The sequence below is a fragment of the Arvicanthis niloticus genome, chromosome 6 (assembly GCF_011762505.2).
Source record: "Arvicanthis niloticus isolate mArvNil1 chromosome 6, mArvNil1.pat.X, whole genome shotgun sequence".
NCBI lineage: Eukaryota > Metazoa > Chordata > Mammalia > Rodentia > Muridae > Arvicanthis > Arvicanthis niloticus.
The window spans coordinates 19,333,561-19,351,620 of NC_047663.1; the positions used below are offsets into that span (position 1 = coordinate 19,333,561).

The 18,060-nt window shown below is 50.3% G+C and overlaps 2 protein-coding genes across 11 annotated transcripts; both read right to left on the minus strand.

Moving 5' to 3' along the window:
• Hexim1 (HEXIM P-TEFb complex subunit 1) lies at positions 1 to 3,838 on the minus strand. The gene has a single exon (XM_034507011.1). The coding sequence runs from the start codon at positions 2,772 to 2,774 to the stop codon at positions 1,710 to 1,712; it is 1,065 nt and encodes a 354-aa protein (XP_034362902.1). The 5' UTR covers positions 2,775 to 3,838; the 3' UTR covers positions 1 to 1,709.
• A 4,037-nt stretch (positions 3,839 to 7,875) lies between these two features.
• On the minus strand, positions 7,876 to 18,045 carry Acbd4 (acyl-CoA binding domain containing 4). 10 transcript variants are annotated; one of them, XM_076935693.1, is made up of 12 exons: positions 17,925 to 18,040; positions 16,909 to 17,036; positions 16,619 to 16,676; positions 16,341 to 16,476; positions 16,070 to 16,188; positions 15,698 to 15,818; positions 15,541 to 15,625; positions 15,167 to 15,287; positions 14,836 to 14,922; positions 14,286 to 14,507; positions 13,534 to 13,673; positions 12,026 to 12,881 (listed from the first exon to the last, which is right to left on the minus strand). In XM_076935693.1, exons 5-12 carry the CDS (start codon positions 16,149 to 16,151, stop codon positions 12,705 to 12,707), a joined length of 1,035 nt encoding a protein of 344 aa, XP_076791808.1. In that variant the 5' UTR covers positions 16,152 to 16,188; positions 16,341 to 16,476; positions 16,619 to 16,676; positions 16,909 to 17,036; positions 17,925 to 18,040; the 3' UTR covers positions 12,026 to 12,704. The 10 variants fall into 10 exon arrangements, with proteins under 10 accessions (XP_034362966.1, XP_076791809.1, XP_076791810.1 ...); XM_076935690.1 differs by having other exon boundaries at positions 16,570 to 16,676; XM_034507075.2 differs by lacking the exon at positions 12,026 to 12,881 and adding an exon at positions 7,876 to 8,145 and having other exon boundaries at positions 16,570 to 17,036; positions 17,925 to 18,039.
• Between the last annotated feature and the right edge of the window lie 15 nt (positions 18,046 to 18,060).

An 18,060-nucleotide genomic window follows, 5' to 3' on the forward strand; every position in this document is an offset into this window, starting at 1 on the left:
TATTTCAAAATAGACATTTAATGCAATCTTTAGATCAAAGGAAAATTGATTTTACAGTTTCTGCAGTAGACCACCTGCCAGAATAGGACCAGCAGAGTTTGGTTTTGAAGGCCCCAATCCATCCTCCTGGCACAGCTTTCCTTGATTATTGATTTGTATATGCTGCTTATGTATCATAAGGAACATCTCATCCTTGACGTACAGTCACCTCCACTGCTGCCACTGAGCTGGCACGACAGGCCAAGACGCCCCCACCCCAAGGGTTTTTTAACCACCAAGGAGTTCAACAACCTCCTGAGTCTTGAACCCACTTGAATATATATAATATATTCAATATATATGGATATATTTTTTTTTCATACAATTATGTGGGGCTTGTGGACCCCCCAAAGGCCCCCTATGGTTTTAAGGCTCCAAGTTAAGGAGCCAGTGTGCTAATGATTTTAGCAATATAATTGCCCTAAGATACATGGATACAGGTCAGGCAGCAGGGCTGCATTAACTATACTGACGAAAAAGAACAATCGTTGAGTTTACAGTTTTGATTCTGTGATAAGGATTAGTCCTCAGAGCCTCCCTGCATTTTCAAGAGCAGACCTACCTAACCTAGGCAGCTGTCCAGGCAGCCCTGGAGACTGAGAATAGCTGCTGTACTGGGAACATGCAGGGTTTCTATTCATCATCTAAAGACTGCACCCTCTCCCAAGCCAGCTTTACTTGTAGACATTTCAGTCTGGAAAGGGCAGCTTTTCTTTCTTTCCTTTTTTTAATAGAAAAAGCACTTAAATATTGGACAATGATGCCGAGTCCTTAGATCACTTAACCATTTCAAGTCCAACATGTCTCTAACATGTTTTCTCACGAGTTTATCTTAGATATCTCTTGGTTGTACTGAGAAAGCAAGTTTACCCGGAGCCTTACTTACCTAGGTAGGCAAACAAGAACTCCACTGGAGTTTTGTGGGGTGGTTAGGAGTAAGCCAGGATTACTGAAAACTTGACTTGTAGAGATGGCAAGGCTTATACTTTTGTTAGCACCCAACAGCTATCAAGGCGCACAAAGCTAAGCTGCTGCCTGTAGCCACTTTCTACTCAGCATTAGGAAGCAGGCACACTGAAGTACTGAAGATAGTAACACTGGGTACATTTTACCTGAACTGTATTTTGAAGCATAACTGAAACCCATGGTGGGGGTGGAGGGGAACACACTGAATTTCTTCTATTCAAGTATTTTTGCAAATAAATTTAATAATTTTGCTATCCCACTTCAAAAGTGCACACAAACCAGCACGATTTTGAATCTCTAGAAATCACACTGAAACTGTTACATTTACAAACATTAAATTTATTATAACTAGAATGAATGTAATGGTTCTCAGATTTGGCCACCTTATAGCTCCGCTTAAGGAGGGGATTTTTTTTTTTTAAACAGGAAAATGCATTATAACTTGGTCAATTACTTGCACATTAAGAAACAACATCTAAGGAGGAAACCAAGAAAAGCAACCCTTCAGTTTCACATAATTAAAGAACAGGAGAAAGCACACAAGCCAACATCATAGCCAAATTTACCAAACCAAAGCCGGGGCGATTTTCTCTTCTGATTATGTGTCATAAAAAGGTTCACTGTCTTATATACACATGTATATAATGTTACATTCCAGCACTGTAAAAAGTCCCCTTTGCCCCCTCCCCCCAAAAGTTTTCAGTCTAGTCGCCGAACTTGGAAAGAGGCGCTCGCTCCTGCTGCCGGTGCAGTTCGTTCTCGGTCAGCAGCTGGAGGTTCTCAGCGCGCAGCCGGTCCAGCTCTAGCTCAAGCTCCCTCACTCGAGCGTCGACACCACCCAGCCTCTTGCTTTCCAGCCGCAGCCGGTTATTTTCGTCCTCCTTGCGGGAGAGGCACTTCTCCAGCTCCAGGTACTCTTTGATGAGCTCCTGCTTGCTCATGTTCTGCAGGCTCTCGGCGTGGTACCGCTCGTACGTCTCCGAGAAGTCCCGTTGCAGAAACTCGCTGCCGTCCCCTCCCATGCCATCGCTACCCCCGTCTTCCTCTCCAGCTTCTTCCACGAAATCCTCATCGCTGGTGTCGTCCGATTTGGCTGCTGCCCGCTTGGGGTAAAGACCAGTTTTGAGATCGGGCTCCTCCTGATCGTGGTCATCCATGAGGAACTGCGTGGTGTTATAGGGCGCAACCGGCTGGCCCTTGGCGAACATCTCGGCTCGAACCCGCGAGGCTCGCAGGCTCTGCTTCTCGTCGAACTTTTTCTTCTCCTCCCAAGTCAGCTTGTAGTAAGGCTTCCAGTGCCGCTTCTTTTTGGAGGGGCGTCTCCGATGTTTTTTCTTGCCCAGCTGTCTCTGTTGCTGTCCCCATGGCTCCTCGCCTCCAGCGGCAGGAGCCTCCAGATTGGTGGCCTCCGAGTCATGACCTGGTTGCACGAGGGACATCGGCTCCCCCTCCGCCGACGGGGAGGTACCACCAGTGGATACGTCCTCCCCATTCTGGCCCTTCTCGCCCTTTTCCAGGGAGCTCAATTCTGGACAGGCATTCGTCTGCAATGGGGGCAGCTGGTGCTTCAGGCCCCCGTCTCCCTCCTGCCCTGGACGGCTACCCGATTGCAAGGACGCTCTCGATTGCCACCTACTGTCCTCCTTGGGCACTCGTTCCTCCGCGCTTGGGGGGCGCTCAGAGTTCTGCTCCTCATGGACAACAGCAGCACCTGTACAGTTGCTAGTTTGAGGCTGGTGTTGATGTTCTGACAAGAGTGGCTCGGCCATGGCTTAGTAGAGTTCTCTTCTGGAAGTTTGAGAAATTCTAGCTTAAGGAAGAAGGTTTTTCTTTCTTTTCAAAATATGTCCAACAAAGTCCTCTTCGGTCAGTAATTTCTGCAGTGACGCTTTTCGTCCGTCCTGTCAGCAAACTCCAATCGCAACTTGGAATCCAGTCAATAAAGGGTTAAGCGCACACAAGCGTGGCCAGTAGGTCCAGAGGGTTCAGCTGCAGGAACCCTACGTAATATGCAGGGGAGTGGGCTTCACGCCTCCCCGCCGAATGCTCCCACAGTCGAGGAGTTGGTGGGCAAGGAGAGGAGGTTTAAGTCCAATGGGTTAAACCCAACCCCGAAAGGGTTAAAACTACCCGATGACGCTGCCTCGGAGGGGCCGAATCCACAAAGGGTTAAATCCCCTGCCGCAGAACCCACAAGGGGTTAAAGTCCCAGAGCCGCCGCCTCCCACTTCCACGGGTGTCGCTCCAACCCGAGCTCCCAGTTCCTCAGGCCGGGCCGGAGCCTTAGCCGAGGACAGACAAACTCATCTCCCCTCTGGCTCGATGCTCCGCTCAGTTCTCCTCCGCCTCCTCCTCTTTTCCTCCCTCCTCCCCCTTCAGACAGCTCTTCTTCCGCCTCCTCCTCCGGCTTCCCCTCCCAAGCTGACTTTCCACCTGCCAACTTCCAACTGCTGTCTCCTAGCCCCCGGCTCTGCTTATATATAGACGCTTGCAAGCCCCGCCCATGCGCATGCGTAACGGAGTCCCGGTGTGGGGCAGCCGGGAATCGTAGTTTCCTTCTTTCCGGCCCGCCGTCCTCGCGCGCCGTGCAACGTAGCCAATCATAGAACGCGTAGGGGGCGTCTCCCAGACCGCCTCCTTCCATCGCTTAGCTGTCGCTGAAGAAACCTGAGCAGTCATTGGGCAAGAGTTATTCGTCTCTCTGAGGAAGGAAAACCAATCACAGAGGAGATGGGGCGGGTTCTGGGCCATACCATTGTGCTTCAGGAATACAAGAAGATTCCACGACCTTTGGGAGCCTAGACAGAATATTTTTATTAAAAGGTGCGTTTAAGAAACTACTTGTCGTGTTCTGTTCTCAGCGGAAAGGTTCTGATGGCCATAAACGGTTTTCAATTTTTGCCAAAAATGGTCTGTCCCTAAAAAGTAGTCCCTAAAGTGTAAAAGAGGATTAAATCCTATAAAGAGAGTTGTTAGGCGTGATTACTGACACTGGATTCTTAAAAATTACAATAATGTCTCTGAGGTAGGTGATGGGTTTCTTGGGGAGAGATAAGCGGAAGGATATGGTGGACAAATATTTTTTTAAAAAGACGAAAAGCGCAAGAAGAAGTAAACAAATGAAGAATTAAGAAGTGCCGCCTTAAAGGGACAGTGTGATGGCCTGTTGTGCTTCAGCCTCAGACTAGGCCTCGGGAGATGAGAGGGCGGGTTCGAGTCCTGAGTGACGTCGGTCCTCAGGCTACTCTGGGGACCCTTAGGTGAGAGCAGCCACCCGGGCCAAGAGCTGTCTCTGTACTAGAAGTGAAAGCAAAATGGTCATCCGCGGCCGAGCACTCGGCCTGAGCCCCGATCGAAAGCGCGTGGTGAGGATGAAGGACTCGCCCCGAACCCCGGCTTCTGCCGAAGAAAATGGCCTCCCGGGGTCGACTTGGCCTCTTCGATAGCGATACCGCGAACCTTTCCCTAGCCAGGATAGAAGAGACTGGGCGAGTTGACACGAAGTCAGTGTTGGGGAGGGGTCCAAAAATCAATACGTTCCTGGGAGATGGGGTGTGCTGTCCACAGAGATGAGACGTGGGGGTCGGGAGAGAGGCTTCGAGAAGGAAGGCCTTTCCTAAAATGGGTGTGTTTGGCCCAGGGCCGTAGGGTACATTGGGAGTGAAGTGGGGGCTCTATTCCCCCATAAAAGGGGTCTACACTCTGTTCCCCCACTAGAAGGACCCGAAAAACTCCCCTTAATCCCCTTGGCGTAATTGCCTGAGTACCTAGTGAGCCATTCTTCTTTCTCCTTACAGCCCAGCCATAATTTAGTGAGATTCTACACATGGAAGTACTTGACCCTCGCAGCCATGTGAGATAGGGAAGGATTTAGCCTCCATTTTAGATAAAGGAAAGCTCTAAGACTTGGAGAAATAAAGTGACTTATCCAAGGTCACCTGACAACTAAGGGGCAGTTCTAACTAGAGCCTGTCTTCCTGGCATCATCTAATACCATTTTTCTGCCAAAACTACAAAGCCCAAGACCTGGAAAGCTAGTTAAAAAGACTGGCTGTTCTTGCCTTGGCCTGAGATTGGTTGGTTCCCCAGCACTCACGTGCTGGCTCAGGATTGTAACTCCAGACCCAGAGCATCTGACACCCTTTATTGACACCAGGCATATGTGGTACACACATGCAGGAAAGAAAAAAAAAAAAAAAACATCAGATATGTAAAAAAAAAATAATTTAAAAACAAAACACCGAATCCTTCCCCCACACCCCCTCAAATTTGTTTTTGTTGTTGTTGTTGTTTTTTATTTCTAGTAACTTAAAAGCTTCATATCATTGCAAACAGTTACAAACTTGGCAGTCATTTGTTAGGACAAAAAAGATAAAAAGTCTTTGAGCTTCAAGATGCCGAGACTGCACAATGAAGCCCAGCCACAGTGAGCCAAAATGTCAGTAAAGAAAATCCATGCGGCAACCTGGGATCCAGACTGCTTGGGACTTGGAAATCTGTGGACCAGTGTTATAGAGCAGTAGACCTGGAAGGGGCAGGAAGCACATTTCTGTTTTGTTTTTGAGGCAAGGCTTCAGTATATAGTATAGTCGTGCCTTAAATGCAGATCTTCCTCCGTCAGCGCCACAGTAATATTTAGGTGCACATCACCTCCCAGGTTAAAGGTGTAAGTAAAAGGATTTAGGAACTTCAGCAAGAGCGCTGGGTGGGGCAGCAACCTTAGTGAGAGACTCTCTGAGAGGAAGCAAGGAAGAATGCCCCCAGGGGACAGGCAGATGTTTTGAAAATGACCATTCTAGCTTGTTTTCCATGCACTGCCTGAAACCCGGGCTGCCTGAAAATCCTGCCTTTCTTCATTCATTTCTTAGGACACACTAGGAGACCAAGAACAAAGGGGGCACAAGGTATGGGAGAAGATGGCTCCATAGTTAAGAGCGTTTGTTCTCATAGAGGATGCAGGCTCCATTCCCAACATCCATGTGGCAGTTCACAACTGTAACCCCAGTTCCTAGGGATCCTGTGCTCTCGTCTGGCCCCCACCAGCACCAGGCATTTGTGGTACAGAGTCATATATGCTCATATACATAAAACGTATCTTAAGTGGTTTTGTTTGTTTGAAAGAGGAAAGGGGGTCTTTGCAGGCAACTTGACTGCAAGAGTCAAAATGTCCACACTTGAGGCTTTAGAGGACTTGAGCAAGCACAGTGGGGAATATGGAAGCTATAGTTGAATCTTACTGGACAGGGCTAAGCAGGAAGGTCTCGGATAACGGGAGGGACGTGCTCACCAAGGTCGTAGAATTCCAGAACTTCTATATTCTGAGTCTATTCCTAGCATTTTGCCAAGTATTTTCTACCCTCCGAGCACTGTTAAATCGCTCAAGTGCCTTATGGTGCAGAAATCGTTCCTGTTTCAGAAGTCAATCCAGATTCAGAACAGCTAATCTTTTCGTCCACACTTGCCGAGCCAGCATGGGAGTTGTGAAGCCGACTTGACTTTTCCCTGAGTCCTGGCCCCCCGCTGCCCAGCTGATGTCTCCCGACATCACAGGTTATGCTTCTTCAGCCTTTTTGCTTGTGACGCTGTGAAGCTACAGAACCTGTGTAGTGAGTGGTGGCTGTCTTTAGGGCTATCCTCCCTGCTGTTAAAGTCCCAGAAAGTACCTGTGTTTTACAGTGAGGCACAAGGATGACCAATCCTGGGGAAGTGGTCTGCCTCACAGGGTGTTCGGGAACTCAGAAGAACGAGTCTAAGGACTCCCCCAGTCCTGTCTCTTTTCCCCAAGAACAAGGAAGATCCTGGAGCCCGGGTGGTAGCAGCTGCCCATAGCCCTCGATGGTAGTAGTAGGTGCTGAAGTGGGTAGTTTAAGCTAAATACAGGTTAGTAGCTGGAGCCAGATAGGCCCAGCAGGAACGACACAGATTATCCTGCAGGCCAAGGCCGCCTAGGCAGTTAACAAAAGTTCCAAGGCCAAGCCGCTTAAGAGTTCTGTGCAGGCACCCGGTCCACCACAATTAGGGGTCCAAGCAACGCAGAACCCTGCCCCCACCCCTCAGGATAGAGGCTCAAAGTGAGCGGGCTCTGGCTTCCAAAAATTTTGGGGTGGGGGAAGAACGGTGATCATGATAGGGAATAACAGCCAACACGTAAGGGCCTGGGAAGAGGCAAAGGCATTTGAACCTAGCACTGGGTACCCCAGTCCTTACTACGGTCTGCAGAGTCAGGTCGGCAGTCCTCCCTCTGGGGCGGGGCCGACCAACGCCCCATTCCCTCCAAGAACTCCAGGCCTCCAAGCCCCGGGGCGTCCCCTGGGGCGCTCCCTGACCCCAGTCTGAGGCCTGTTTTCTCCCGGTTCCTTTAGGGAGGGAAGATATTCCTTATAAGGAAGCCCTAGTCTCTGCAGGGGTTAGTGGAGGGAGTAGGACCGGACTTATGATTGGCGCAACCCACCCAGTTCCCGCTCTTTCCATGGGTTCCCAGACGGCAGAATGAGGTTTCCTTTTGTTTAATGAAGCGTTCAATTGCACGTGAATCTTCAGTGAAGTCCAGAGCGTGATGTGTATATGCCGGTGTGTACGGGGCATCCCAGCCCCCAGCCTACACTTCCCATTCCTCCCCACTCCTGCGGGCTCCGGCCTTTCCTGCAACCAACCTTCCAGCCAATCAGTCTTCAGGCCAGGTCCAAGTCCCAACTTGCCCAAGAGCTGAGCCTCGGCAAGGAGCCGAGTCGGCGGGAGCAAAGTCAGGTGACCCAGAGGGTGGGGCCGGCTCACCGCCAACCCCAAAGTTAGGATGTGCACCAAGACTCCTTTGGAAACTCAGGGCATAGGTGTGAGCTGCAGGGAAAGATGGGTCTGTGGGCGCCCCCATTAAAGGAGGGAGTGCCAGGGTGAACGAGGGTGGGAGGGGGAATTTCTAAAGTTGTTTTCCTAAACCTAGGGAGGCTCAGGGCCCAGCAGGACCTTCGGGGACTCATCATAGTCTTCTCAGTTGCTAGAGAGACCCCCATCCTTGAGTCACCTCTTCTGGGTTCGAAACTGTCGGAAGAGCCACTGGACGACGAAGGGCCACAGGATAAAGAAGAGCAGGGTGGGAGCCGAGAGCCCTAGGAGCCAAGGCCGAGTCCTGGGCGACCTCTGCTGCCAAGAGGAAGGAGTCAGAACCCAGGTCGGGTGCAAGTTATAGCCTGCTTCCAGACTCACTGGGCCTGGCCTCCCTGAGACTGGGAAAGACCTACCCTACATCTGCTCCACTGTAGCGCACCCCCCACCCCCATTTTCTCTCACACAGTCCAATCCCACATGATAGGAAAGGCTGTAGGAAGGGACTAGCTTCCAAGCTAGCTCCTCCAGGCCTCAAAGGGGGCACCCTGATAGTAGAGTTAAAGACCCTGGGTTGTAAAACACATACCACATATCTCAAACAAGGATAGGGTACTCTGGCGATAGTTTCTAAACATCTGTTCTAGAAGGAGCCAGGACTCCTGGGAGGAGTAGCCGATTCTAGGGTTGGGGCAGGGAAGGTGAGGTAAGGCAATGTCCGATATCTTGTACTCAAAGGCCAGGAAGCCTCTAGAGATGAAATAAGGGTATTGGAAGAATCTCCAAAGTTGTGACAATGTAGTACAAAAAAAAAAAAAAAAAAAAAAAAGTAGCTGCCATTGAAATCTGATTGATCTGATTGCTGAGTTCAACCCCAGGCCTTCCGTACATACAGGTAGGAGAGCACCACCATTGGCCTGTGACTTCCACACACACACACACAGCAGTACACGGTGGGGTCTGTAACTCCACTGGATGAGCCAACCCCCTCAAGGCCAGCACTGCTCAGACATGGAGTATAGTAAACAAAATGCCCACACCCATAAAATAAACATTAAAGACAAATAAAAGGACAGAGTAGGGGCTAGAGAGATGGCTCAGGGGTTAAGAGCACTGGCTGCTCTTCTGAAGGTCTGAGTTCAATTCCCAGCAGCAACGTGGTGGCTCACAGCCATCTGTAATGGGATCTGATGCCCTCGTCCACTGTGTCATCCACAGTGTGCTCATATACATAAAATAAATCTTTTTTTTTTTTTTTTTTCGAGACAGGGTTTCTCTGTGTAGCCCTGGCTATCCTGGAACTCACTCTGTAGACCAGGCTGGCCTTGAACTCAGAAATCCTTCGGCCTCTGCTTCCCAAGTGCTGGGATTAAAGGCGTGCGGCACCACTGCCCAGCTAAAATAAATCTTAAAAAAAAAAAAAAAAAAAAAAAAAGTAGCTGCCATTGAAATCTGATTGATCTGATTGCTGAGTTCAACCCCAGGCCTTCCGTACATACAGGTAGGAGAGCACCACCATTGGCCTGTGACTTCCACACACACACACACAGCAGTACACGGTGGGGTCTGTAACTCCACTGGACGAGCCAACCCCCTCAAGGCCAGCACTGCTCAGACATGGAGTATAGTAAACAAAATGCCCACACCCATAAAATAAACATTAAAGACAAATAAAAGGACAGAGTAGGGGTACTTGCCTCGAGTGTGAGGTGCTGGATTAAATTCTCAGAACCACAAAAAAAAACCAAGAGTGTTTGCAGATGATTAAAATGATGGAGGAAGCTCCAGTCAATTCCTTACTTTAAAAAATTAACTAGGGCCTGGAGAGAAGGCTCAGTGGTTAAGAGCACCAGCACCTACATTATGAGTCCCAGCCACCCATAAGTCCAGTTCCCGGGGCTTTGACTGCCTAGGCACCAGCTCATACATGGTGCACATGTACATGCAGGCAAAATACACTTAGACATAAAACAAATAAATCTTGAACAAATAATGAAATAAACACAGGCTAGGGATGCAGCCCAGTGGCAGAGCACCTCCTAGCGTGTCAATGCCCCGAGTTCCATCCCAGCACTGTAAAAAGAAACAATAAAAGATAAAGAAGTTGGCATAGTGGCCCTTGCCTGTAATCCCAGTACTCAGGAGACTGAGGCGGGGGGGGGGGGTTAATTCCAATTCCTAGTCTGACATACATATCAGGACCCTGTCTCAAAAAAATAAAAGTGAAAATAAAAATGATAAAGAAGCCTGGCACATGCCTTTCATCTTAGCACTCTGGAGGCAGAGCTAGGTGGATCTCTGAGTTTGAGGCTAGCCTGTTCTACAGAGTTTCAGGACAGACAGTGCTACATAGTAAGACCCTGTTTCAAAAGGAGGAGGAGGAAGAAGAAGAGGGGAAATTGTGCTTTTTCTGTGGGCAACTTTGATTCTGGGAAACTCTACAGAAAACAAAATGTTAACCGTGTTTGAGGAATAAGAAAGAGAACTGGAAGATCAACTGATTTTGCTATCATTAAATCACTGGCCAGGCCACAGCGATCAGTGGTTGCCAAACACCTTATAGCAGAGTTGATTAAACTGGACATTCCCCGGCTTCAAGAGGAAAACGTGACATCATAGAGTTGGGACCATACGGTCACCTTGCATCCAGGCCTGCAGTACACTCACTAGTGGTAGAAGGCCAGATGCCACCTGTTCCCTGAATATTCCCATATTATGAACACTCTGATGTGATTTGTTGTTTCTTTGTAAAACAATAACAGCTTTATTTATTTGTGTGTGTGTGTGTGTGTGTGTGTGTGTGTGTGTGTGTGTGTTATGTGTAGATGCCTATCAAGGTCTCATTCTCTGGAGCTGAAGTTCCAGGCATTTCTGAGCTGTCTGACATGGATGCCAGGAAGTGAACCTGGGGCCTCTGGATGAATAGGAAGCATCTTAAGAGCTGATCCATCTTTGTAGCCTCTGGAGTTCTGTTTTTAACTTTATTGAGACAGGGTCTTCCTTTGTAGCTTAGCTGGCCTGGAAACTCACAGCAAAGCTCCTGTCTCAGCCTCCCAAGTACTGGGATTACAAATATAAACTACACTGGGTTGCAAAGGGAAGGAGGAAGAAGCAAAGCAAACCACCATAAGTTCAAGACCAGCCTGGTCTACATAGTGAGTTCCAGGCCAGCCAGAGATACACAGTGAGACCCTGTCTCAAACAAACAAACAAACAACAAACAAAACAAAACCCTAAGGGCTAGACAGATGACTCAGTTAAGAGAACTTGCTGCTTTTGCAAAGGACCTGGAACTCAATGTGGCAGCTCACAACTGTCTTTGATTCCAGTTCCAGAGGACCCAATACCTCTTCTGACTTCTGAGGACACCAGGCACACATGTGGTGCACATACACACGTGTAGGCAAAACACCCATACACATGCCAAAAACTGTCCAGATAAACAAAACACTAAAACCAAACACAAGTGTAAGCTACTACAGCTGGCCTCTGATGGAGCCTTGACCAGAATGTTTACCTGGGTCTGAAACCAGTCTTTGTGTCTTATACTCACTCCACAGGACACACGATATACAAGGAAGTCATACATGATTAGACCCCTGAAGGTGGGGCATTCTACATGTTCCTGTGCCGGACTACAGGCTAAGGGAGACGTTAGATGAAGACACAGATGCCCTGGGTTTGACACCTGCTTCCCAGCACAACCGACAACAGCAATAATGATGGTGAACTAGGGACAGTGTGACCCCGGACCGGATAACAGCAGCTGGAACCGGTAGTTCCAGGACAACTAGGAAAATCTGAAATTGGGCTGCATATGTGATATTAAAGAATTAATTGTAATAAAATATAGTCAGAGTGGAGTGTAAGTATAAGCATGATGATGCTTTCAAGTTAGTTATTTTTTTTTTATTTTTGGCTAGCCTGGGACTCACTATGTGTCTTAGACTAGCCTCAAATATCATGGATCCTCCTGCCTCTATGTGCAGAGTGTTAGGATTATAATATGCTGTTAACAATCTTCTTTAAAATGCTTAAAGGCGGTGGTGGCGCACGCACGCCTTTAATCCCAGTACTTGGGAGACAGAGGCAGGCGGATTTCTGAGTTTGAGGCCAGCCTGGTCTACAGAGTGAGTTCCAGGTCAGCCAGGGCTACACAGAGAAACCCTGTCTCGAAAAAACCAAAAAAAAAACCAAAAAAAAAAAAAAAAAAAAAAAAAAAAGCTTAAAATCTGTGAGATAGGTCTGCAAGAAAAGATGCTTGCAGCCAAGCCTGGTGACCCAAGAGTTAATCTCAAGGACTCATGTGTCAGAAGGAGAGACGAAATTGTCCTGTGATTTCCACACGTGTGCATGTATACATACATACATACATACACACACACACACACACACACCGCACCACCCTCTTCCCTATTTTAGCCAGGACTGACGTCACTGGCCTGTGGTTTCAGTTACTTAGTAATACTAGGTTCAAACCTTTTTGCCCCTTTTGGTGGCATCAGAGATTGAACCAAGAGCCCTGTGCTTCCTAGGGAAATGCCCTATTGCTGAGATACACCCCCAGCCCAAGCCCAGCTATTTTATAATCTATAAAAAAGATTATAATTTCAACTGAGCAACTTAGTAAGACCTTGTCTCAAACAGAAAAAGAGGCTATAGGGGTGGGGGTAGGGAATCCTTTGCATTTCAAGTGGGTAAAAGGTAAAACGGGATGGGGGTGTGGGGAGACTGCTCTGAGGGGGAAAGGTGGCAGTGTTGAAATCCTTGTCGCCAGGGCTCAGATCCACCATACCCAGTGGGTTAAAGGGTCACACCAGAGATCCCCAAATAGAGCAACTAGGCCCATTCCTGTTTCATCCACATCAGGCTTCTCTCTAGCAGACTTGGAGCCACCTGTGCTCAGGCCCTTGCTGTTTAGCCATTATAGTGATAGCAAGAGAGCCCATCTGAGGAGAGCGCTGGGTACTGGGCACCACAGAAGCAGTTCGGTAAAGGTCTCCCATGTTGTGTGCCCTCTGGTAAGCTAAATTCTCAGACCTCTGTTTCCCCTTCTGTGAAAGAGAAATAAAGTCAGGTGTGGTGGTGAACACCTGTAATTTCTCAGCACTTGGGAGACCGGGACTAGGAGATTATAAATTTTAAGCCTTTGTCCTGCCAAAAAAAAAAAAAAAAAAGACAAAAAAGCCTAGTCTGTAGGCCACATGGTCATTGAGGATTCAGAGGGGGAGGGGAGAAAAAGGGAGAGGGGAGGAGAGGAGGGGGGGAAGGGGGGAAAGAATATAGGCACATCAGCAGCAAGGCAAAAAAACTGGTCTGGATTAAGAACCACTTAGGTGGCCAGGCAGAGTGGTAACCAGGGACTGCTCCTCCTTTCCCAGTAGCCCTTCCCACACTCCCCAAGGGGGCAAATACTCCCACTGGATGGCTTTAATGCCAGCACTCTGGGGGTAGAGGCTGGAGGTTCTCTGAGTTCAAGGCCAGCCTGGTCTATAGAGGGAGCTCCAGGCCAGCCAAGGCTACACAGAGAAACCCTGTCTTGGAAAAAAAAAATTAATTAATTAAAAATAGAGGTCCTACCATTCTCCGTACAAAGCAGTGGACAGTTGGAAGTCATGGGACCCAAACCAAAACCAGCTGGGTGACAGACAGAGAACAGACTTCTGAGGTAAACTTCTCTAATCTTGACATGAAGGAGGGACTCACCTGCTCAAGGGGCTGGGGCTTGCTTTCTAGGCTCTGGAGCCTTCTGTGAACATCCTTCATGCTCTCCTGCATGGCCCGGACTGTCCCCACCAGCCATCTGTCCAATTCCTGGGGGCCCATCAGGCCGCCTCCCAACCCCTCTGTGGAGCATAAAGACACATGGAAAGGGACTCAGGTGACAAGTCGTACAAGTTGGAGCAGGAACAGAGAAGGCTAAGAATGCCCTATTCCTGCCCCGCAATGGGGCCGTCACAGGACTGAATAAGCAGTCACTGGAATGTGGCCATAATTAACTGTGTGACTCTGGGCAAATCATTCACTTCTCTGGGCCTTGTTTCAGCTCCTAAAGATGTCGTCTTCCTCACACCCTGTCTGCTCAGAGGAACCATTTAGGAAAGCACCCGCTTCAGAGATTTAGCACACAGTAAGTTCTAGACAAGTATAAGGCAAACAGAACTCACTGTCTTCCTCTGAGAATTCCAAAAGGCAGGCAGAGAGAAAGGACAACTTCCCAGTGCCATACACCTGTCTATGAGTCGCCTTTGCTGAGGGTACAGAGGCCAGCAATCTCAGGGAGAGCCAGGAATGGGATTTTGCTCACCCAGGTAGGCGTTTGGCTGCTGGGTAGCCCTCCCAGGCTGCTCTCCATCCAGCGGCCCCACTGGACTTTTACCTTTGTCCTGACTGGGACAACCCAGGGAAAGCTTAGGGTACCAAGAGCACAGTCAGGGCAGAAAGCTCACTCTTCTCACCAGGGGACTCAGGGCTATTCCTGGTGGCGAACTCTCTGCCAGCTGCTTCCTTCTGTTCTGCCCAAACCTGCTGAGCGGAGTCCCAGGTCCCAGGGGGGAGGTGGGACAACTCAGACTCAGCAGGAACAGGGGACAAGACAGGCAGTCTCACCAACTCTGGCTCTAGCTGTTCCACAGAGTCACAGAAAACCTCCAGGTCCAAGTCTCTGGGTGGCTGTGACTCTGGAAGAGGAAAAGGGGTAGGAAGGACAGATGCTCTGGGCTGGGGGTCCTTGCTCTTGGGAGGAGGAGGGAGAGTGGACCGCTGAGTGCCAAGGCCTTTCTTAGGAGACCCAGGCTTCTTCCATAACAGGTACGATGGGCCCAAGAAATGTGACCCTGCAAACAGTCTCAGAGCTTCCCCTTGGCCTCTGAGAGCACAGAAAGTCTCAGTGTCCCTGGGCATTCAATATAAAGGGGACAACGTGGCAGCCAGCTTCTCCTCTCCAGAAAGTATTCCTTCCTTCCCAGTCTACTGCCGGCCCTGTATCCTTCCTGCTCAGCAACAAACCTGGGCTTGGAGGTACTGGCTCCTTGGGGAGACAAGAAGGCTCTGGAGCAGCCTGATGGTCTCTGTGCACGCCTGGTTCTTTCCAACCTGTCAAGACATATCACTCAAACTCAAAGGTGGGGCTGGGAAAAGGCTGACATCTTCCAGTGAGAGCAAGTCCCTTGTCCCCATTAGTCATGCATACTGACTGATAACTAGCCCAACAGGGGCATCGACTGAGGTCCTCACAGAAACCACACCTAGAGCTCTTTGCTCCTGCTGCCCCGCAACTGAACAACCACCCAACAGCCTAGACCCGAGACAGGGCTCCCATCCTGGAGATCTGACTGACCTGTGACTCTTCTCAAGAAGGTATCTGGGGGCCTCGGCATGTCAGGGATCACCTGGTACAGGGGCTCGAAATAACCAAACATATCCTCCGCCACCTCGCCCAGAGGCACTGTGTCAATCACCTGTGCAGGAGGGGTTCTAATGGGGCAGGCTGGTCCCTCCCACTACCACCCACAAACCCCCTCTCCAACCTCTCCCGTACTACTTTCTTTCCATACACGTCCACCTCGTATCAATCAGGCTCAGACAGAATTGGGGGAAAAGGGCAACAGAAAAGTTATTTCCAAAAACCAATGGAGTGGAAGCACGGAAGCGCATCCCCGGAAGACTGAGGGGCAAGCCACCCTTACGGACAGAGCACAGAGCCCTCTCTACCTTCTGCGCCACCAGCTTCATCTCAGAGATGTAGGCGGACATGGCTTCCTCCCTGCTCATCTTGCCCAGGCTGTTCCAGGCATCCCTAGGAGGCAGAGGTCTGTGAGAAGTCTGGGTAACAGCTGAGGCATCTGTACCCTGCAGGAGAGGAGCTCACCACTTGTAACGTCCAATGGGGTCCCAGAACCCAGGCCGGGGGACCAGGCAGGGCCCCATGGTAGCCTGCTTGTAGTAGCTGTAGAATCGCAGCATCTCTTCATAGGAGGGGCGGTAAGAGCCTGAGTAGAGGGTTGGGAAGGGGAGGGTACCTCATCAGCCCCGGTTCCAAAAGGGTGGAGGCTGCACCTTGGAAGGGCAGAGGTGGCCCCGGGATCTCACCCATAGCATCTAAGACAGGAAGCAGAGGGGACCCCACCACAACCTAGGGAGGATCTTGTTTGTAAACATTTGCAGGGTACAGGCCCAGTTTCATCGCAGGGTTGGAGCCCAACCATCCTGAACCCTAAAATGCTGGTCCCTACAGGCTCACCATTCTTAGGCAGGTTCTGAATGACGCTGACTGCTGCCTGGAACTGTTTTTGACAGTCGGGCTCTTCCTTCTCGGTGCCCATGCTGTTCCAAGCTCCGGGGACCTACTTTGGAGAGACTCTGCAAGAGCGAGTGTCAGTGTGACCAGGCCTCATAGTCCATGGTGGCATCCTAAGCCACTGGTCCAGTTCCCAGAAGGGCAAACTAAGTCCTAAGACCTGAGCACTACCCCAGGAGGTCAGAAGTTGAGCTGAGAAAGCTCCTTCTCCTACCTCAAGGCAGCATCAACGGGGCCAGGGTGGCGAGGACCACCGGCTTGGCCATGAGTGGGAGGAGAGGCAGGTGGTAAGGGGTCTCAGAGCCACATACGTCCCCAGATGCACCTCTCTAGATGCCCATTTTCAATTCCTGAACGGGGGAATCAGCGAGCGAGCGAGGAGGAGTCAGGATGGGAGGAACAGCCTTCCACCCTGGCTCCCCGCGCCCATGTCTCTCACTCACCCCTGGGCGCCTATTGCCAGGACACCAGGGTCCTCTTCTCACTACTCACCAGTGGCTTCCGATTGAACTCTTGGTCCAGAGGGGCAGGGATAGGGCGGGACGCAAAGCTAGGAGAAAAGCCAATGAGAGGCACCGTTTCGTATTCGTCTTTTATACCCTAACCAGTCAGGAAGGCTCTTTCAAGATTATGCAAATAGTTCTCTCCTGCCTCGCCCAGTCAGGCGGGGCTAATTTATGGGTGGCACTCCGCAACACACGACAGTCCGAGGCGGGCTGCAGCGCCTCCTGGTGGACATGCTGATGGTCGCGGAGTCCTCGCGCCCCCTGGTGGAAACTCACGGGAGTGGGTCGATTGATGCGGGCCCGGCCTATCCGAGGCACCTCGACTTAACTCTTGGAACCCGTCTACGCTGGCAATAGAGAGTCCTGAAGCCCGACGTTCCGCAGAAAGGACACTGGAGCTGAGTCTTGGAAAAAGTAAGAGTAAACCAGAAAAATAACAAAAAAGAACATTCCTGGAATGAATCAAGAGATCAAGCAGAGGCGAAGGTTTGACAAATAGTAAGAAAATTCAAGATCGCAGTAGTGATGGGGACTTAAGCTAGTATGAAGAATTTCCAGGACTTGAATAGATGAGAACTGAATACAGCGGGGCAAGTAGATGGCGACTCTAGGACCCGAGAATCGCTACTTTTAGCGTGGGAAGCCTGGCTGTCGGTCTCGGCCAAGTAACAATGTACGACCAGCTCGCTGTCCCTATCACCCCGCCCTTCGCATTCACAGGGATACATCTAACATTGCACCCGTACAAGGAGGCTTTCCATGGGCTGACGTCATCAACACCTTGGCAGAGTGTTGTGCAGATCCTTTGACCAAGGATGGAGTGTCGCTCTGGGGAACCAAGCTTCTTAAGCTTGGAATCCCAGAACTAGCTTCTGGAACTCTAAACTTAGTCTCATCTTAGTCTTCAGATCGGTTAGCTGCAAGACGTCTACCTTTGAGAACTGGCTATTGGCCCGGAGTCCGGAGGTTAATTCATGACGTCACTGCCTGAGCCTCCCGCCTCCATCCCTGCGCAGCTCTGCTCCAGAATTCTGTGAGCTTCTCCCGCACCAGGACCCTGTGGCCCGGGACGATCTCCTATAGATCTGTCCCTTGTCTGGCTCCCGAAGGGACCCGGCTAAGGTGGATGGACTAGGGTCCTGAGTCGTAACGCGTCAGAGTTCCCAGAAAAAGTGTCTACGCCGGAGGACAATCCCATCCCTCCGGGGTATTTAATCCCCTTCAACAGGGACTCTGGCCACTGGTAGAGAGGAGATCCGGGGACCTCTGGGGAAATGGAAAGACCGACTCACTAGTAGGGGCAAACGCGTAGACACCGGGGCGCACAGCTCCAGGCCTGGGGTCCGGCAGGCGTCTCGCACCGCCCCAGTTTGGCCTCGCTCCGCCCACTTCCACCTCGTCCCTCCCTCTCTCCCTCCTCCCGAGGTC